Below are 20,948 nucleotides of genomic sequence, written 5' to 3'. Positions count from 1 at the left end.
CGATATCAACGGCGAGTGGGGGCCCAATCGTCAAGAGTCAAATTCACTATAGGACTCCTCTATTGCACTGCCTGTCTCTATATAGGGACATCTTTGCAACCAACCAGACAAAACTCGAGCCAAGTCGGTGACTCAGCTACCTCATCAGTTTGTCCTCGTTTGATCGTCATTACCCCTTCCAGGAGCATCCCAGGGCTTCAGGAGCCCCGGCGTTCCCCCCTTTGGGTCTAAGATTTTCCAGTTCATCATGCCATGCCATAACCATGCCAAGCTATGCAACCAACTGAACCGTTCGCTATATGCCACAAGCACATATGCATCATTTTTGGGGCGTCATTATAAAGTTCCTCTCTCTATCGTGTCGAGACCGTTCCGCGCAGCTTCTTCCGAGAAACGCTTCTAGATCTCTGCCTCATGGCGCTGGACATGTCGTGCATCGTCGCGTCTCGCCCGCCATAAACCGAGGCCATCAGAACGCCTTGCTGCACCAATCATAGTCGAAAAGGAAAGGGGGAAGTTGGAGAAGAGAGGTTTTCGTCCTGTCGAAAAAGGCCGTACCAAGGGTATTACGAGTTCGTAAAGTGAAACCATTATGGCAGAATGTACAATCGAAGAGTCGGAGAAGTGGAGGTCGAAAGTCGCAAGGAGCGCGCCATTTACATGATGATGGCAGGAACATCAACGTTGGCCTTGATGCTCTTGTGGGGCAGGACGCTGCCGCCGTTCACGTAAATCTCGTCGCCGATGGTAACATCATCACCAAGAACAGTGACGTTTTCCAGGCGAGCCCACTTTCCGACGGTGCTGTTCCAGCCGACAATGGTGCTCTTCACCCAGGCGTGGTCCTTCACCTTGGAGCTGGGCAGAAGGGTGCAACGCTGCAGGCGGACACCATCGCCAATGACACAGTCCTTGCCGATGACCACGTTGGGACCAATGCGGCAGTTCTTGCCGATCTTGGCACTGGGGTCGACCATGACGTTGCCGCCGTAGACGTAAGACTCCGAGGGCGAGACAAGCAGCTTGGGCTGCTTCTTGGCCAGGGACGAGAGGTACAGGCAGGTGCCAGTCAGGAAGTCCTTGGGTTGACCAACATCCATCCAGAAGCCCTCGAGATCGAAGGAGTGCAATTGGCCTTCACGGACAATGGCCGGGAAGGTTTCTTGCTCAATCGAGGTGGGGCGGTTCTTCTCAATGCGGCTCAGGACCGATGTGTTCAGGATGTAGATACCGGCGTTGATTCGGTTGCCGACGAACTCGACGGGCTTCTCGACGAAACGGTCGATGCGCGAGGGGTGGCTAGGCTTGTGGACGATGACTCCGTATTTCGAGGGCTCCTCGACCTTGGTGACGCAAATGGTGCCCTCGTCTCCGTGGGCGTTGTGGAAGTCGACAAGCTTCTGGAAGGGGAACTCGCATGTGACATCCGAGTTGAGCACGAAGAAAGGCTCATCGTCCTTACCGAGGATATCTTCGGCCAACTTCAGAGGACCAGCAGTGCCCAGAGGTTCGGACTCGAGGGAGAAGTGGATGTTGATTCCGCAAGTCTCGGCGACCTATAGAAAAGGGGCCAGTTTAGTTGGCATTGGTCTCTTTACGGAAAAAGAGCCCTAGGCAGTGTAACAGGGAATACTAACCTCCTTCAGGCGGTTCTCCATGATCTCGGGTCGATAGTTGACAGCCAGCACAACATCCTTGACACCAACAGCGGCCAGGGCCTCAATCTGGTGCATAATCATGGGCTTGTTGGCGAACTCGACCAAGGGCTTGGGTAGAGTCAGGGTCTGAGAGGGGGGAGCATTGTTAGTAAGGTTTAGAAAGGGCCACAGCATCACCACGCCATGTAATGGGCGCGCATGCGCGACGCTGGCATTGGCATGCCTGCTGAGGTGCAGAATCCGAACGTACAAGAGGGCGAAGGCGTGTGCCAAAGCCACCGACGAGAATGAGGGCTACGCGCGAGAAAGCATGGTCAGTATAACAATCGGGATAGCGCCGTGTGCAAGGCTGGCGGGGGAGTGCGCCGACAAGGCAGGGGACCAAGCGGGCAGGGCATGCGGACAGCTGGCTGGCTAAACTTACCCTTCATGGTGAGTTGGAAGTCCAAGTGGATTAAACGAGTGGGTGAAGCGAGTGTACGAAAAAGGGAAGTCGGGTTGGCTGAAGAGACCTAAGAAGCAGCGAGGATCAAAGAACAGGGTAAGAAAGGGCAGAGGTAAGCTGGATGTCGCGACGAGAGTAGAGAAGACGTGTCAGAGGGGGCGGAGGTGGTTGCTGGACTGGAATCTTTTTAATGAAAGTTGGTCGGGACTTTGAGGAGAGAATCACACGGTGGCTTTCCCAACTCCTGGATTGGCCCAGGGTGGGGCAAAAGGCTTAGGCTTAGGCTGCTTGGACCTGGACGTCGGGGGTGGTGCTACTGGTGCTACTGGTGCTACCAATGGCGCGTTCAGGTTCAGCGTGCAGGGGGCCGCTCGGGTCGTTCAAATTAAACATGAAGAAAGGGAAAAATGGGAGCTATCGTCTTGGGAGCTGAGACTCCAATACTACTGCTAGGCAGGCCCCGAGCAGAATACCCGTGACGAGATTGCCACTAGTATGTAGGTACTTATATTCACCTCACCTCGCTCCCGTGAGGGCGTGAGGGCGTGAGAGCAGGATCGACACTCGACCCAATACAAGCCGGCTGCTTTCTGCCTTACTTTCTATCTACATGCATAACACAACCTTCGCACGACCTGCTATCCGTGTCGACATGCTGCGAGAGTCGCATGTGTAGAACATGGAGGGTGATGGTCTGATATCGCCTTCTCGCTGAAATTGTCAAGGCATGAGCCCTGCAGCCCCGGTCAGTCCTTGGGATCCAATCTATTAAAATCCAACTCTACCTACTTCCCGTGATGCACGCACAATGCCCCACCCGAAGGGTCGAGTTCCAACAGCATTGCCAGCAGAGCTGCGCCCCCGAGTCTGAGAAAGAAGGAGGCATTGGGGAGAGAGAGAGAGAGAAAGGCCATGCTTTTTTTTCATGTGTCTCCGACGTCCTGCTATTGATTGGGCAATGGCTCCTTGTTCCCCCAAAGTTCGGGGTCGACGAAGTGGCAGAGCCAGGCTCAGCTGACCACTTGAGGCATAAGGTACCGGGGAGGGAGGGAGCGGAATGCCAATGTTCAAAGGGGACGAACCCAGGAACCAAAGAAAAAAGGGGGTAGCATTGTAGCGCATCTGCTGAGAGAACCAATCAGCTCCACCCCATGAACACGAGCCTCGATTATTAGCCACCTCTTCGCAGAAGTTGAAATCTGTCTCTTCCAAATTCATCAGTGCTTTTTGCCGTGTCCACCAAAAGGTTGTCATCAGTCTCGACCGTGTAAGGCACGCGCCGTTCATTCCACCTGATCAGATGACATGATCGCCTCGTAAGGCGTATGTAAGTACTCTTGCATGGCCAATTCTAGGTTCGACTGCGACGCATATACGCCGAAGCTCTCTTTTCTTCCCAACTTTGGTCAATTGACTCTTTAGCACTCTCTTTTATATTTCTATTACTATTATTATTTATGAAAAGATGAAGAAGAATAAATTAAAAAAAAGCACGAGAGAGACCAATGGGTAGGTAGACGGGGAGGAAGGCGGGCATTTAAGCCACGTTCTTCAATACACTCAATAAGAATTCTTCACCCAGTACACAGGCTGATTCGTGGAGTATGGTACATTGCGACGCTGACAGAGAGGCGTCGGCGACTTCCACCTCGTGTTCTTGCGTTTACTTGTAGATGTATGTGGGCGGACAATATCCCGCAGCACGCCGGCCGTTGGCTGTCCACGGGGGAGCGTCCCGCCTTTCGGGCCGGCCTATCCAACCTACAAGGGCGCTTCCGGCCTTTCATTGCTGAGCTGAGAAAAAGGCTACCCGACCTTTCCCTATTCTGCCACAGCACCCGTGACCGATACCATGACGGTGCGCTTATTTAGCCACCTCCATACAAGTAGGTCCTCTGCAGTTCCTCTGTCCCTCTCTCAGCCTCTCCGCGGTTCGTAAACAAATACGAAAATAGAGGTGCAACTGCAACCTAATGTCCTTTCCTTGTTCTGACGGCAGATGCGAGATGACAAAGTGCTGCAATACCACCCACACCGAACAAGCATTCCCCGAATCGACGTGTCGTGTCACGTGGGGGCTTTTGAGCCACCAGGTACTGCCCAGAAGTCAAAGTAATGTACTCCAGTTACATAAAGATATCCCCTTAATGGCCGTAATACTGCCCCCCTCCAAGCTCAAAGTAGTGTACGGACCAAGGATGGTTTAGCACGATCGGAGAGCCGTTTTAAACGTTCCACTTTCTCAGCGCGCTGATTGATTGGTTAAAACAGCCCTGCCCCGCTTTGCACGGCCCTGCTGATCTGTGGCTCTCCGTAGAGTACGTAAAACCAGGGAGGGGGCAGTATTACGGCCATTAAGGGGATACCTGCATCCCTACCTGGCTGCTACCTGATCGCTTGACGTCAAGCAATCAATCAACCACTCCAGCCGCCGCTGTGGAAAAAGATCCTTGTCACAGATTAGCTTTGATTTTTTCTACATCGAACATAACAAGGGCTGCTCAGATTGATACCTACCAGCAAGGATCCCGTCGTGGGTGTGCTCGTACCACCCCCGGAGCGGCTATTTTAATTGGATTCACCCATACTGCACTTCCACTGTTTAAGAAGCCGCAATCGCAATCCCCCTGTAGGTTAGCCATGTATTGCGATCTGATAGGGCTACATCGCCCGCGCCTTCGTTGTTTACCCGCCAGCTGCCACCTATGCATCTTGCCGGCCGGGGACCTATAGGAATGCAGCCATGCTTGTTTGGTGTCAAAGAAAGGTAACCGAGTTAGACCGCGGTGAGAGAGAGAGAGAGAGAGAGAGAAGTGGGTGGGTGTGACATCTCAGCTCGCTCGGTGAACGAGTGTATGGATGAGATGGAACGGGCTTCACCTCCCACCCCCGCGCCGCCCGCCTATCGTGCCAGAAAGCGTACGATCTACTGCCACCGTGTAGTACACCTTCGACTATTACAGTATCATGCTACCTGGGCGGCACCACCAGACCACCACTTACGAGCTAGGGCCCTGTAGCGTTGTTGCATCCGCCTAGTTAGTAGCTACGAGGTACCGCGAGGTGCAATAATAGCCTCAGACCAGAGTTGGCACTGATGCATGCATCCAATCAACTCTGGCTTTGTTTCCCTTTCTGGGCACATGTGTAGTCTCAACTCTAATTCGATTGCCGGCGATGGGCGTCAGAACCTCCCCTCCCTTCATGTGAAGGAAAGAAAGGAAGCAAGGAATAATTCTTATATGCTAGTACCGTGGTACCATAGCACATCGACAATAAGGGGGGGATTGGTGGTCTGTTTGGTTGGCCGCGGGTTGACGATGGTCTGTCATTCGTCATGGAAAATATAATATAGTTCATGCCTGCCATTCCCTTCCACCCTTGGAACTGTCTGGGTTGAGTAGCTACCAAAGGTACGTCGCAACCCGTTTACGTCAAAGATCAGGAGAAGCCAAGGTGAATAGTCTCCAAGTCGTCCTGCTCGTCCTGTCCGTCCCGCCATTCTTTGCTCTTCCGCCCATAAATCCCATCAAGCATTCGTCCATGAACAAGTAGATAAAATAAAAGCAGAAGTCCAACCCGGTCTGTCTCTCATAAAGTCTTGTCGTGAATCATTGTTGAGTCCATCAGAATAAGTAGTCTAAGGTGTCATAAAAAAGTCGGCGCCCGGTCGTGCTAGCCGTCCAGTAAGTCATGAGTAAAAGAAAAAGTGATAAATGAAGAGGACGCCTTCCCGGAAAGATGGCACCGATTAATGGAAACCCTGAAAGGGAAAATCTGGAGAAACGCCAGTGAGGGTCATGATGTTGGTCCAACCTCCCATCTCGGGAGCCGTGGGGAAAGGGGGGCACCCCGTCCGAAAGTGATAAACTAGTAGCTGCGTCCAGGAGAAGAGACTTCCGAAAGTAGGCGGTGCAGCCGCCAATGCTCTCCCCAACAAGGATACTAGCCTGGACTATGCCGGTCAAATGACAAGCAATTGACAAGAAGTTGCCTCCGCAACAAGCAGCCCAAGTAAAAAAAGACTGGCTGGTCCAATGTTTCCAACTCAGGGTTGATCATTCTTGGCGGAGGACGTCCATGGATTTGTTTGCCAGTCCAGGTATGCGTGTGAGTAAACGTAAGAATCTTCCACCCCACGTAGAGGATGTGTGTGCCTCATTATGAATGAATGAATGAGGACAGAAAATGGTCAGGAGGGAAGGGGGAAGGGCAGTCGTTTCGTCATTCGTTCATGGTTGTTGTCGTTAAGTCGTAAGTCGTCGATTTATGCAATTTTTGGTCTTCCGCTCTCTTAAGTTGGTATGTCCTCAGTGGAATGAATCTCTGCGGAATATGCCTTGAAGATCAGCTGTGAAGCTTCGCCACTTTTATAGTTCAACGTCCCGGTGATTCGTTTCTCTCTCTTCCTCTCTCGCTCCCTGTGTCTCTCGTTCGTTCTTGCACCCCCTGTCCGCCCCCATATTATGGCGCGTGCAGGACCAACGGGCTTTTTAGTCTCGCAGGTTAAAAGAAAAAGAAAAAACGTCACTGGCTCCAAGGTTTCAGGTTACACAGGAGCGACACCTCCTGGGCTCCATTGGGTGAGTTGTGTGCGCGTTGCGTACGTAAGTGTGCGTGGCCTGGTCCTCAGTCGAATGAGGCCGTCGAGCTGCTGCTCGAGTGATGGCCAGACCGGTGATGGTGGCGACTCTCTCTGCGCCCAGCAGACGCGCTCCCGTGCGACTTCTTGTGACGTCTGCCAGTGTCATTGGCTGGGAGGCCCTGAACGATCCCATTCCGGGCGAGCATGCCCCCGTTGACCGAGAAGTTTCGACACACCATGAAAGCCCTCATGGCAGCGTTCTCCTGGGCCAGTCCGTCGGATTCGTACGCCAGGTCTGTCTGGTACTCGCGGCCATTGACAAGGACCAGGCAGGTATAGCCACTGGCGTCCCGGTAGCATTCGTAAGATGGATCTTGCCAGCCCCTTCGCCGGCACAAGCCTACAGGGGGAGTAATGTCAGCTCTCTTGCTTTGGTTCTTGGAGGGTCCCGATTCGATGCGAATTGGCGATGCTGTTGCATATATCTGCAGCCCTGACGAGGCGAGATGACAGAACAGCATGGCGCTGCATGCCAGCCCAACGATCGAAACACCCTGCTCGGGGCGTATTCGACGGTGGATAGCATGTCAGGAACGTGGGGCAGGCGATCGAGAGGCACGCGCTTCAGACGGCGGGATCTCTGATGGTCGCCTGCACGTCTTCGTGATGCAGGGGTTGGCACATGTAAGACGAACTGCCACCACCACAGCCCCACACGCGCATCATCACCAAACGGTTTTCTTGGAGGTGTGAAATTTTGCAATTGGCGACGACCAATTCACAAAAACGGTGTAATAAGATGACTTACTCTCAAGGTATTGCATGTAGAATCCGCCCATGTTGCTGGGTTTTTCCAATGGCTAGGGATGACTTTGCTCTTTCCTTTGGGGGGGATGGGCAGGGATGGTTACGAATAGGGCGAGCAACACCGGGGGGTGACACTTTGTTCCTTTGTTCGCACTTGGGAGAGCAAGAGCAGACAGCACACGGGACGAAGGAACCGAAACGCCTTGGAATATGCACTCGAGCCCAACCGTGGGGGAATGGTAAAGAACTTGTAGAGGAGAGCAGACGACGGGCAGGTAGGGCTGCGGTGCTGAAAGAGTCTGTGGCACAAGACTGAGAGGTGTGATGAGGTAGTGGTGAGGTTAGGCTACGTATTCAGGGCTGCGGTGCACAGAGACGATCCATCGACGGCGAGACATGTGTGCTTTATTGCAGAAATGTGTGTTGTTTAGTGCGGGGCAGGGATATCTAAAGAGACGGGATCAAAACAGACTGGACCGAATGGACGGCGGGTAGGGAAATAGGACAAGTTCGACAGAGAGATGCATGTCGAGATGCGGCTCTCAAAGTGTGACCCATCTCTGATGTGTTGGCGCGTGTCGTCGCCAGTTGATAATACCGCAGAGACTAGGCAACTCCACCGCAACACATGGGGTAGGTATGCAGCCTGTAGACGATCTCCTGCCTGTCGATAAGTCTCGCAGTAGGCAGGCAGGCAGGTACATACATCTATCCAAACTATGGATGTGTATGCATGTCTATTCCTTACCAAGGCTCGTTCGTTCTGACCTACTGCTAGTTGCTAGGTATGTGCATGTGTCTGTACATACTTGGCCTACAGTACCGGGTCCCGTCTAGTCTTGCGTGTCCTCCTTCAACCTCTCTCCCCTCTGCCCTGTCCCACAAAGGGGAAGGAAGGGGCCCTCTGCCAGGGAGGGGGCAAAGGTGAACAAGATACTGTACAGAAGATGCAGAGACCGGCATAGCGAAGTGGCAAAATGGGGGCCTGGTAACGATGGTCTGCGACCAATCTGCAGCTTTGACGGATACTGAGGAACAGCGGGAAAAGAAACAACCATTTTTTTCTCTCGCTCTCTTCCTTTCTCCCTGTTGCATAGGCCGGTCGGACAGTGTGTGGCCACTGAATGGGCCGGCCGACCACTCAAGTCACGGCCATATAAAAGTCGAGAAATGGACGGACTAGGAAGGGATGTGCCTAGCTCTCACCCGGTAGACAAGAAGGGGCCGAAACTGGTCCTGCTGGGGAGATGGACCAGGTCCCTCTCTCTTTGGCCACTAATGCAGCAGTAGCCAAAATGAAGTGGTAACAATATTTGGCGAAAGGGGAGGGGGGAGGAAACGGGGGGTGGCTCCCCTCTCTGCAAGAAGCGCGCGAGGGCGAGAGGAGCGACGACGACAGCAGCAGGAGACCGAGTGAAAGGAAGGAAGGAAGGAAGAGAGAAAGAAGAAAAAAAGATACAACAGCCGAACTCCCCACGTAACATGCATGCCGCCCACCTGCCATGCTACCAGGATGCCTGTCTTGCCCATGTAATAAGCTTGTAGGTATCATGTAGGTCGAGGTATAGACCCATGTACACGACCAGGACGTGCGATGCAGAGAACAAACCGAGAGAGGGGCAGAGGGGTTGGCAACTGGCTCGATGAGGTATTGACGGGGCTAGACGAACAGGTAGAGGTCCCAGGAAGCCAGGCTACTGGCCCAGAGCACATGAGGGCCTTAGTGGGCCACGAGAGTCAGCGATTCGCACAAGGGCGGCCAGAGGAAAATGTGTCTGGTAGGTAGCAAAAGGGCGAGACAGGAACCATTGGAACATCAAATATCAGCAGCAGGTAGGTGGTAATCGCCAATTGATTAGGCATGAGAAGAGGTAAAATGGAACGACGGAAAGAACCAGCTGGACGAATCAGATGGCCCCGCCCATCCAGAAACCGAACAAAATAAGAATAAGAATAAAAACATCAACCGCCCGGCTAGCGAATGCTGACTGCCAAGTACCTACCAGCAATCCAGTTCATCCATTGACCAGACCGGAGAGAGGCTAGACTGGGGTTTTCGGAGTATATAGAGATTGAAATGGCGCCGGCGCTTTTGTGGCCCATGGTATGATAGGTTGCAGCTGTAGTCGCACGCTGTAATTGGTACACTCCAGGTAAAATGCTGTTTCTTTTCCTTCACTTTCACCCGTCAGAGTCGGAAATAAGTTCCATGCTGCAAGAAAAGGGCCCACGGCGGGTCGTGATTGGCCGGTTCGCGGGGGGCGGGGGGAAGCGAGCGGATGGATAACGGAGGGAGTCGGTGAACAAAGTTACATGTCAGGATGATAAATAGGGTATTAGATAGAATATGAGTTGCATGAACTGGCTCTACCAAACATACACATACATACACTAGGTTGCCTGCCATACCATCCCAACGATTGATCCCATCCCATACCAGACAGACAGACAGACAGACAGACAGATATACATATATACATACATACATACTGCACTGCATGTACTGTACCCTTATTAGTTCGAAAATCCGCTTGGCAACTTGCCTGACCCCCCGGCTCGGCCTGGTCTCTCTTTGGGCCTCTCTGCCCCTCGAGACCCTGCCACCCTGCCAGAGCGCGGGCGTGAATGGACGAGATCTGGCGAGGCAACTAGGTAGGCAAAGTTCCAAAACGCTTAACACCTCATGCAATGATGAGTTGGCATTGCCGCTTGATATTAAAATTATGAACCGTCCAATTGATACTTTGCTGTGCAAACACTCCCGTCTTTTCGAGTACTGCTAGTGTCCAGGAAAACAACGCCATCAGCTCGGGTTTGGAGCACAGCGTGCCGCACGTACGATTGATTACCGGGCCTCGAACCTCCCGGGCGACCCTTTTGCCGTGTTTGTTATGTTATGTCGAGACGAGACAGAAACGGGCGCTTCGATGCACATCACGCGTGTGGATGGGGCAGGAACCCCGTAGCCTACCTAGATGTTGGAATTGGTCCATCGGGGAGAGGTGGCAGAAGCCGTGGAAAATGCAGTCGAAGCATGCGGCCCGGTGGCGCGAAGACGGGCAGGCAATTGGTCGGGGGGCTACAACAGGAGGAGGAGGAGGAGGAGCATGGCATGGTATTGCGGATATGTAGATACTCGAGGGTTTCGCCGGTTCAGCTCACGATGTCTTACCGGCAGCCGCCAATTTACTTGGGAACCAGCTACCAGCGTTGGATACACTAGCATACAGACTTATTCTGGAAGCTCAAGAGGGGGGTGATCCTGTAGACTGGTTCCCATGCAAGTTACCTAAGACAGGAAGGAGGGGGGGAGACTAAAACCAATTCAAGACTGCTGCTCGCAAACGCCATGCCATGCTGACCATTAGATTGACGACTGGCTGCATCGCGCCGTCGGGTCGGTGGTGGAAACCCTGATGAAAGGGTCGTCGGCCGATTGAGATTTTGAGGGGTGGTTGCGGGCTGATGGCGGTAGGTAGGTACTGGAAGCGGCAGCGGTGGTGTGTCAGTCAACCCGCTGGCATAAATTGATAGAAAACCACATAAGCTTTCCACAGCCAATCCACGCTCACGTCGCACACGACCAATGGCATCCCGGCTCTATACCGAGATGTGCCCCAAGATCTCATTGCTTATTAGTCCATCACTGCTCCTCCTCCTCCTCCGCCTCCATCTTCTCCCTCTTTGCAGTTCCCATCCATGGCCCGGATCCTTCGATCAATCAAATTGATATGCACTGCACCCCTTTTGACCACACAAAGAAGGACAACAACATCATACTACATGCCTACACGTCTTTCCATGCCGGAAAGTGGCCAAAGACGGCCTCTGTCCATGGCCATGAGGGGTCGTTGGCCCTAGAGCGTAAACCCACTTACCTGGCTGGACTATCCAATTCCGCTACGATGCAAGTGTCGTGCATCAGCAGCCAGGATCATTCCAGTACGTAGTACAGCGCCAGGCACTCTCCGCATGCACTGTTTCACTGGTGATTGATTGATTGGGATGGCCAGCACGTAAAACCCCGTACCGTTCTATTGTCTGTGTTGTCTGTCATATTCCTATCAGAGACAGGGTAGGTGGGCGTTACGCTATACGAGCCGAGGCCGTCTGTTTAAGTATGTAGTTCGTCATTGATGCTATCTCGGAGACCATATACTCAAGCCGGTTCATATGATGCATACTACTACTATTACTCCTGCTACCCTACCGTGATATAGGCCTGACAGTAGTGCATCATGTAGCGGTACATACCCCGCCCCCTCCTTTTCCATCCCATAGCATAGGTAGGTAATTGTCGACATGCAAGGTATGCAGCTATGTACTCTATGTACGTAGGATTCTATGTACAACAGCACTCGGCCTATAACCGGAGAAGAGGTTAACTTCATCGGTAGTCGCTTCCCAGCGAGCCCGGCTTCGCTACACACCGACAGGCCGTCGACGCAGTTAAGTGCCAAGGGCAAAGCCCGTAATGTTGGCCCTCTACGAATGGAGCTGGGACCGCCAATGGAGGGCCGAGAGGCATCTTTCCATCATGTAGCGATTGCCTCCTCGGTCGTGGGCCCCAATCCCATGCAATGGTATGCATCTCGAATCTTACGGCTGAGCTGTGCTGCAACGAGAGTTATGGGCATCTGACTCTGACCATCCGTCTGGGTCTAGGGGCTGACTGCAGCTGCCACAATAATGACACTCATTCCGCAGCAATGGTCGAAAAGGGGGTGGGCAGAGAGTGTGTGGAAGCTACTATGCTGGAAGATCCAGGAGAGCAAATTAGAGAGACGATCCGGCTCTCGCAGTCAGACACACATATGTTTATGGCCTCGAAAAAAAAACATGTCGAGACTCGTGTGTACAAGTTACGACGGAGTCATGTTTGGCCATTCGGAGGCCTGCCTCACTCTCGAGGATACCCTAACAACGTCACATGGGAGCCTCCAAGGAGGCTCGCTCATGCTTCTTTCGTCTCTCCCAACGACGGACGGCCTACGATGCTACTTCCACTCCCAGATCAAAGGCAATGGGTAGCGACATAGCCTGGCCTGACGAGACTCGGTCAGGTCCTTTCCAATTGCCTGGGACGAGGGAGACGTGGTCGATGGGTTGCATGTTCTTCTGCAGTCTTAGAAGAGTCTCATCAATTCCGAAGTTGGACAGACCTAATCGAGGCCGTCAATGCCATGAGTTCTAGATTGGAGAATGCATGGAAGTTCTCAAAGCCAGTCTCTCTTTTTCTCCCCAATTGCACCCGGGCGAAGTACATCTATCACCCCCATTCGTATTACCACGCGCGCTTCACCTGCCGTTTGCAGCCTGCATGAAAATAGATGTGTAGACAAGCCAAAGCGGCATGGTCGGAGGCTGAGCCGGCCCACGGCATAGACTAGATTGTACTGCTCAAAAGGCCAAGCTTCGATAAGTCTTGTTCATTTTGTCACTATGAGATGATCCTTCTCCATGCAGAGCCGACTTGACGCCATGTCCCAATATCCGGCCTACCCGTCTGGGACACGGTCCGGGTCTTCCCGCTGGAATAGGACCCTTCCGCTTTCAAGGCCGGGCCAAAAACATCTACGTACTCTGACGCGTAAGGAGTTGGACGCGTTCACGAGAACGACCCAAGGTCTATTCGGCGGTTGCAGATAGTCCTTGCCGCGTATTGGTTCGCCTCGGAGCAATGCGGCCTCCTGCTATGCGGCCGCCAGGCGGGCCAGGACTCAGAACCCTGGCTTCGATAAGAAATATGTCATGACTTCCTCCCGCTTCCCTTGGGGAATAGCGTAAACAGGGTCTGTGGGGTTTAGGCGGTCCTGCTCATCAAATAGCTGAGGATCCGAGTACGGTGATACCTTCCACGCCATGTTTGCCACATATTCATCCTCGGCCAGGACAGCGCTCACAACATGTTGTGCAGAAGTGAGACCGCTCAGCACATAGCAGGTATGGTATGCGTCAGATCGGCTATGGCAAAAATCAATTTAGCCCCTCCCCCCTCCAACGGTAAAAAACAGACACGCAAGATGGCTCGACTTACTGGCTAGGCTTGTCCCTCATCCCGCCTTTGGACGAATGGTCTTGCCCACAAGACATGATGTACCGGATTAGACCCTCGCGGTCATAGAAACTGACGAATTCGGGAGTGGACTCGCGTTGGGGCCCAGAGTCATGGGCCGGCTGCGACGGTGCTCGCAGGCTGGCTTGGATTAGGGGGCCAGCATGCACCCACCCAGTGGCTGTAACAACCATCGACAAGCTTGTTCGTGCGACCAGAAAAGCCGCCTTCTGGGGCATATTGGCGGGAGGAGAGCCAAGAGATAAGGCGTGGCACATTAAGTGTCCTGGTTACGTAGGGTCAGCGAGCATTGTCTACGTTGTCACTACCTCAATGGACAGAATCTTAGATGCTGCATACCTGGAAATGATCCGATGCGGAGCGTCCAGTATTGCCAGACAACCCAACGCGCAGAAGGCATACGCACCATGTGCCTCAGCATCCGGCTTTGCGGAGATGCCACCCTCGAATGTTTGGCCTGCATATGTTAGCCTGAGTCGGCGGCAAGGGTGTGCATGTTCGGTTCCTGCTCACATCTTTGTACATAACCCGCTAGGCCGGTGTACAGATCAGCCAGCCCAGCGGCGCTCGCAGGAGAATCAGATGACAAATTCAGTGGGATGTTGAGCAGAGAGATGATGACGGCCGCGCAGTAAGCACCCCTGCGGAGAATATCATGAGATTGGGACAGTTGGTGGTTGGGTTTTCCCAGTGCAGCTACTCACCTGACGTCGACCTCGCCTCCTAGAGACATCTGGAAGCCCCCATCGGGCTGCTTCAACGACGACAGCCACTTCCACATGGCGCGTCTGTCGATCACCTCATATGCAGACTCCCCACCCACAATGACCAGCGACAACACCATTGCATAAGTGGTTGCCAGATGTGAAGTCTGGCCAAACCCACCGCCGAAGCCACCCGTCTTGTTCTGCATGTGAGTTGCCGTCGCAATGAGGCTTTCTCTGAATTTGGAAACATCGGCTCCAAGTAAGGACAGGGCATTGAGGGCCCAGTATATGCACCATGGCCTGCTTGCGTCGGCACCGACGTAGGGCGCCGGAAGGTTTCCGATTGTAGTCTCTAGGTACTTGATGTGCCTCTCGCGGTGAAGACGGGGCACGCCATTGGCATTGTATTCAATGTTGCAGTCCGCCGCCTTCAGCAGAGGGAGACATTGGTCGAGAGTCTGATCCTGTGCAGTGGAGGTAGCAGTGACCAGAGGATCAATGATCGGGGGCTCTGACGTGTAAAGAGCGTCTATTGGAAGGCGCGATCCGCGGACCGAGGGATTAGCCATCCGAGAAACGACCTCTTCGTCCACGGCAAGGTCCGTAGCCCGGTTCTCCATGATAGCCATACGAGCAGAACTCAAAGCCGCGGGCGTTCTCTTGAAGACGACCTTCCGGCGTGCACGGGCGAGACTGGTCGTCACTGGCATGGGACTAGGTAAGTAGAGCCGAGTGAAGCACGTGGTATATCGATCCCAAGGCCGGTTGCCCCCTGGTTCGATTATAGGCTGGTGGTGGTGGGGGAGAGGGGGAATTAGAGGGGATGCAAAGTCCGCCGCGAGCTTTGGGGGAACTGTGAAAAAGATCTATATAGAGCAACAGAGCAGCAACCTGTGAGCTAGGCACCAAATATGTGCTTTTTGGAGCAAACGATACACGAGACGAGACAATTGTCGGCGATCAATCCATTCGCGCTGGTGGCTTCTGTGATGAGGCATTCGACTTTTCGAAGTTGAGGCTCCAGATTGCCCCGGTAATATTTCGGGCTAGCTACCGGAGCAACGATGACTTACATCACTTCCAACGGTCGGTACCAGACAACGATGGTGGCTTTATTTCCTTCAATTTAGCTTTCGATTGCCGCTACAATCTTAGCACTATCATGGCCATGCATTCAATTCCGCATGTAGAACGTGGATAGTTTCGAGTCCGACCTTTTCCAGCCGGCCAGCACTATGGGCATCTATCTGTGTGTTCTGCTGAGGCGGACTGCGGCACCTCAATACTGAAGTAGTGGATGGCCGTCTCCAGATCCCAATCCGCAAATGTCAACATAAATACCCTCGAGTATAAAGAATCTACAATACAACTCCCCGAGCTCAGTGTGTGTGGCAAACAAACTCTGATTTTATTCCCAAGTAGCCAAAGAATCCTTCGCGGTGTGCTGTTTTCATCTTGAAAGCCTATGAGGAATCCGCCATCAGTGATTTGCGTGCTCCTTGCCCGAACGAGCATATATCGTCGCCTGGTGGGAGCAACATCGTCGCTGCTAGGCCGAGAGCCTCGAAGCCGGCTGGCTTCCGTCTATCGGGCGTCTATTCCGCACCAGGCACTCATCAGTACAACTATCTCGCCCAGACATTGCGGTATCATCAACCAGGGCCTAGGATATATGGGAGATCGTACAGGTTGTCGCCATGTCTATATGTGCTTGGTCTTCATCATGTACCCATCAAACCGCAGTGGTCGCCCAAGCAGGACCCCCAATTTGTATTGATCCCTTACTTTGCTATCATGAATAGCACGCCGCGTATGTTTTCTAGCCGCGGTCCTGTCTCGTCCACGTGCCGATAATATACCACACTGCCTCGTATTACCACGAGAAGATACTGACTCGCATCAGGCAGGCAAGTCTACCGTAGTGTCATCCCGATTCGGTCAGACCCTCCGGGGGCTTGCAGAGCTCTTCGCGCCTTCGATGCGCTTAGTCTGATAGCAGAGGCCGGCATTGCACCTTCAAACTCTATACCTGGGGGTGTTGCAAAGTAGCAACCATCCTCGACTGCATCGAGTTCTGCCTCGGAACACTGTTGACTATACTGCAGCGCATTGGGGTCTCAGGGTGTTCGGTAGTACCGGATGATGCGTCAGTAACTTGCCTTCCCAGACTTGATGGCCATGCCTGCACCATGGTTGTCGGCAGCCTCATATCGAGGGGACCAAGGTATCGTAAGCAATGCCGTGTATTGCATGGTGGATACATGACTAACAAGACGACGCGTACGCCTTATAGATTGAAAGACTGATATGGCTCATGATGTCGCGCGAGAAAAGGACGGTTGAGCTAGTCCTCTTCCAAATCAAGGCTCAGCTCGCGTTGCCAGCCCAATCGTGCAATCGGCCGGAGTGGTTCCAGGCCTGGATTTAGGCACCGTCATTAGGTTAGGTGGCGTGCAAGCCTCGCCTGGGTAGCAAATAACAGATTGGGTTGCACACCCATACAAGACTTTGATAGCTGCGGAAAGCCTAGTATTACCGTTACTTACTTGTTAATACATCTGAACGTATGCTGGTAGACCCGTGCTCGATGGGATCTCACGTTGCGGGTTACGGCATCCCTTCATCGACCTCCGCAAATACATGAAACGTACTTAGACATTGGTTTCTGGCTTTCTTTTCTCAGCCGATTAGCAGATCTGACATGGGAGGCGTCTATAGCCCCAACGGGCATGCAGTTTGACCGCTCAATGACATTGACTTTCTTTTTCCCTTAGTCGAGTTTCATCGACATGCAGTTGATATTCCATTCCATGGTAAAGCATTGATGCAGATGCCACCCGAAGCGGCCCCATCGCCTCGATCGTGCCTTGGCCGCGCTCTAGATGGGCTCCGTTTGTTCGGCTACCTGGTGCTACCTGGCGCCCTGGCATGAATGTATTGCGAAGAGGGGCCCCAACCAGCGACTGCTGAGCACCGCTGAGAAACCGCGCGTATGGCCAAAGTAAGATCGCCCAGTTTCTCGATCGGAGATATAAAATTTCTTCGTCTTAGAGCAGCTGGTCGCCCATCTCCTTTAGTTGCCGTCGTCTCCCTGCAGGCAGGCACGGATTGGCCGACAGTAGTTGGTTCAATGCCATCCATGCTCTATCGACGTTGGAGAGTTCAAATTGGCTAGTGGATACCGAAGCAGATCTCCCAGGGCACGCACGGGCAACAGGCCGCCTCATGCTGTGGCCGTTGTCTGGTTCTGCCCAGGCCCCCCAAGCGAGAGTCAGGTTTTTCATCCCTACGGTCGCAGTGGTGAGATCAGCATGAGAGACGTGCGCGGCTCATGGTGACACTCTGTTTCCGTCGAAAAAAGCGGGAAAACCACGGACTCGTTCGTTCGTTCATCCATCAAACGGTTCCCGCAACTCAAATTTCATAGCACAAGATGGTATGCCGGACTGGCAATTACACAGGCTGTGAGTCAGATCACAGAAAGGTCTCGGATGGCAATCAGTACCGACTGACGGCACAAAGATCAGGCCATCAGCCTTGCTTATTAGACAACGACAACAACATCACGACGGCGGCGGCGACGACGACAAAATGGTTGCCCAAATCAAGGCAATGGCAGAAAGGAAAGGAGACTATTCCTTGGAGTGGTGTCGGCCAACTTTGACCAACCACCAGGAGACTTGACTACCACCCCACTTAGTCTCTAGTCATGAGGGTCGTCGCCGCAAGCGCACGGGAATAGCCAGCCCCAGCACTACCTAGGGAGGTAAGTCGGTGGTACGCTCCAGGCCTGTAGGCAGGTAGGCTGTGCTGACACTGGGGAGGGAGTGAGAGAGAGAGAGCGCGCGAACAAGGACCAAAGGAGAAGGAAAAGGCCCCCTTGACAGACTTCGCACCATCCTATAGCCGCTTCACCCTTCCTGTTGCGGCAAGCCAGTAAAAAGACAAGCCATTCAAGCCAAGCGCGCTGCAAGTCATCGACCGGCCAAGGGAGAATAGAGGCCTTTTGCGACGGCTTGCCAATCAGAATGGGTGGCGCGAAGCCGGTGGTTTCTTCCCCTACTTGCGCCTGCATATAGAGAGGCGAATGTGGAGTTGGTTACAGTGGTCGACGTGCTACGTGTTGATCGGATATCATAGAGGGCGCATAATACACCAGGCTCCTTTCGAATGCCAATGATCAGCCTGATACAGGCGAGTCAGACAGACCAGGGACCATGGTAGCACCATGACATTCTGTTTGCTAGCTATGAGGGAGCTAACCTATGTTATGTCTTCCAAGTGTTGCGTCGTCTAGGTGGCAGGTGACACGAGAGGCTTTCGCGTTACCAGCTCCCCGCCCCTCGCGTTTGGCATGGTGAAGCAAACAACTCCAGGGCTGCGACAGTCGACCCGACAACTGAGTCTTCCGCACCGATGGAAGGGAATGTGTCATCATCGTCATCCTCATCGCATGAGGGTTAGGTTAGGTGGTGCAGAATAAATGGACACTCCTGAGGCGACAGCTTCGCAATCCGGTACGTGAGATGCTCATCTTCAGGCAGTTCAGGCCCGTCTATTGAGAGGTCAGGCCATGGTTGCATTCTAGTTTCTACAAGCGACGCAGGGGCGTGCTCGGGAGATCTCTACGGAGATGCTCGAGGCAATTGCTAGTATGTAGCCCGCAGCATCCTGGGCTGCCAGTGCTAGTCATAGATGGAGGAAAAAGTACATACAGCCTCACGATGCGGTGAGCATAGTAAGGAGCTGGCATAGGCCACTAACGACATGCTTTGTCTGGAACGGTTCGAAATGTCGCGCCATAGTAAGTGGCCGGGTCTGCGCCGTTTGCCGTTTGCGCGATAGTCCCGAGGAGGGGAGGAGGGCTCAAATGCTCAAGTGGTGCTTGGAGGAGGCAATGGAGGGAGGTACCTGTAGCATGTACTTAAGTAGCTTGCATGGAAGAAAAAGCGCCGGTCAGAAAGCCGAGCGCGCTCCACCAGCACTTTTTCTGGGGCTCTGTCGTGGTAGTGGTATCGATAGTCTTCATCATCATCGTGTGCTTTGTATTGTATTCGTGGCCCCGGCTATCCATCAATCCATCTCTCTTCAGGTCTGGATATCGTGATGGTGGGGCGCCTTGCATCTTCGCGCATCGTATCCAGCATCCAGTATCCAGGGGCGGTGGCGCCCGGGAACGGAACTTTAGAAGGGAGGATACTGAGGGTACTGAGGATACTGAGGATACCGAGGATACGGAGGGTACTGAGGAGACTGTTCGAGTTGTCCGGGCAGAGGCTACTACTAGAGGGGATCTCCAAGCGACTTAGCCAAGTGGGACTGCGTTCTTTCCAGAATGAAAGGGAAAAAACACGATCGGGATGATCCAGATCCTCGCTCTTCAGGGTCTCATGTAGAAACCGGGCTGTGCTGGGGAATTTTGGCACGAAACATGAGCCTAGAGGGGCAACCGAACATTGCAGCTCTGCACCCAATGACATGACACACTCATTGCGCATAGCAGCCAAGCTCGCTCGCTCTCTTTTCTGCACAAGAAAAAGATGGCGACGGCCTTTTCTTTTGGAACAACTTCGCAGAGCCGGCGGAGAGGAGATGCTGGGGAACGATGGCCATCGGTTCCGGCTTGCGTGCATCCGGATTATATACGTAGGTATGCAGCGTGCGTATAGAACTGGCCTGTTTTCCCGCAAGACAACTCAGCAGCAGGTATAACACGAAATAGAATTGCGGGTACGGTTGCTACAAATATCACGGCAAAACTGGACACCCCTGTCTGTCGATCTCCCTCAATTGAGTCTCAGAACGGGCCACGAGACTTGCAGCGAAAAGAGGGCCTGACCAGAGACTCTAGAGGCTCTAGAGACTCACGGCGGCCGACCACCGACTGGGCGACTGACTGGATCCCTCCCCCATCCACTACCCAAACCACCACATACACCCACTACGGGACTAAGGTAGCAAGGGACTTGCAGCATCTGCTAAACCTGGCCCGGCAGGCCGACTGGCTGGTTGACTGGCCTGCTGCCGCTCCTGCTGCTGCAAAGCACACCACTGCTGCATTTGCACCGTATCGCATCGCGCGTACCGTACAGTAGCCAGCACTGGCTCACTGGCTCACTGGCTGGCGACTCCCGCGACGAGCGATCTCGAGGCGTGGGCCAATGGAGGCAGAGGCAGGCTCGATAGTAGCGTCGCCTGTGCAGCTGCTTCCCCGCTACTGCTGCTTGGACGACTTGCAAGCTTGGTGTCGAAGCACAATGCCGATAGGCTGGTCACGATGCCGGCGGTGATTGGCCGAAGGCGCCATGTACCCTTGACTGAGGTGGTCTCCTGGGCTCCACCGCCGCGACACTCATTGGTCGGCCAGCTGCATCTCCCAGCCCCAGACCGGAACAGCCAACGTTCGTCTACACCGCTCTTCTCCTCGCACAATCTCACCCACTTCTGTCGGCCATGTCCCCTCGATATTCTCGATCGGGCGCTCGACTTACACCAAATCTCACCCTCTCCAGCTTCACTTCTCACCCTCCATCCCCCATACAGCTGGCCCTCGACACCCCAGGGCATCGCACCGTCATCTCTCGAAAGAGCGGTGACGATCCTTCAACACCTACAATACTAGCGGCCATCCTCGTCTATTCCAAGGCACTCTTCTCCTTTTCCTGACTTT

At 53.5% G+C, this 20,948-nt stretch overlaps 4 protein-coding genes across 4 annotated transcripts; 1 reads left to right on the top strand and 3 right to left on the bottom strand.

Moving 5' to 3' along the window:
* Window positions 1-656: 656 nt before the first annotated feature.
* Window positions 657-2,089, bottom strand: PG986_011976 (mannose-1-phosphate guanyltransferase; the record flags this gene model as incomplete). Its single annotated transcript, XM_066848198.1, has 4 exons — window positions 657-1,556; window positions 1,638-1,784; window positions 1,909-1,952; window positions 2,083-2,089. The coding sequence occupies 4 exons, from the start codon at window positions 2,087-2,089 to the stop codon at window positions 657-659; spliced, it is 1,098 nt and encodes a 365-aa protein (XP_066694894.1).
* A 4,643-nt stretch (window positions 2,090-6,732) lies between these two features.
* Window positions 6,733-7,527, bottom strand: PG986_011975 (uncharacterized protein; the record flags this gene model as incomplete). The annotated part of the gene is made up of 2 exons (XM_066848197.1): window positions 6,733-7,088; window positions 7,497-7,527. 2 exons carry the CDS (start codon window positions 7,525-7,527, stop codon window positions 6,733-6,735), a joined length of 387 nt encoding a protein of 128 aa, XP_066694893.1.
* Window positions 7,528-13,215: 5,688 nt separating this feature from the next.
* Window positions 13,216-14,988, bottom strand: PG986_011974 (farnesyltransferase subunit beta; the record flags this gene model as incomplete). The annotated part of the gene is made up of 5 exons (XM_066848196.1): window positions 13,216-13,459; window positions 13,533-13,836; window positions 13,978-14,028; window positions 14,085-14,212; window positions 14,276-14,988. The coding sequence occupies 5 exons, from the start codon at window positions 14,986-14,988 to the stop codon at window positions 13,216-13,218; spliced, it is 1,440 nt and encodes a 479-aa protein (XP_066694892.1).
* Window positions 14,989-19,883: 4,895 nt separating this feature from the next.
* On the top strand, window positions 19,884-20,944 carry PG986_011973 (uncharacterized protein; the record flags this gene model as incomplete). Its single annotated transcript, XM_066848195.1, has 3 exons — window positions 19,884-19,924; window positions 20,001-20,345; window positions 20,665-20,944. 3 exons carry the CDS (start codon window positions 19,884-19,886, stop codon window positions 20,942-20,944), a joined length of 666 nt encoding a protein of 221 aa, XP_066694891.1.
* Between the last annotated feature and the right edge of the window lie 4 nt (window positions 20,945-20,948).

The sequence above is a fragment of the Apiospora aurea genome (genome assembly GCF_038362705.1).
Source record: "Apiospora aurea strain CBS 24483 chromosome Unknown utg000008l_segment0_segment0, whole genome shotgun sequence".
Taxonomy (NCBI): Eukaryota; Fungi; Ascomycota; class Sordariomycetes; order Amphisphaeriales; family Apiosporaceae; genus Apiospora; species Apiospora aurea.
This window is presented reverse-complemented; position numbering and strand designations above follow the sequence as displayed.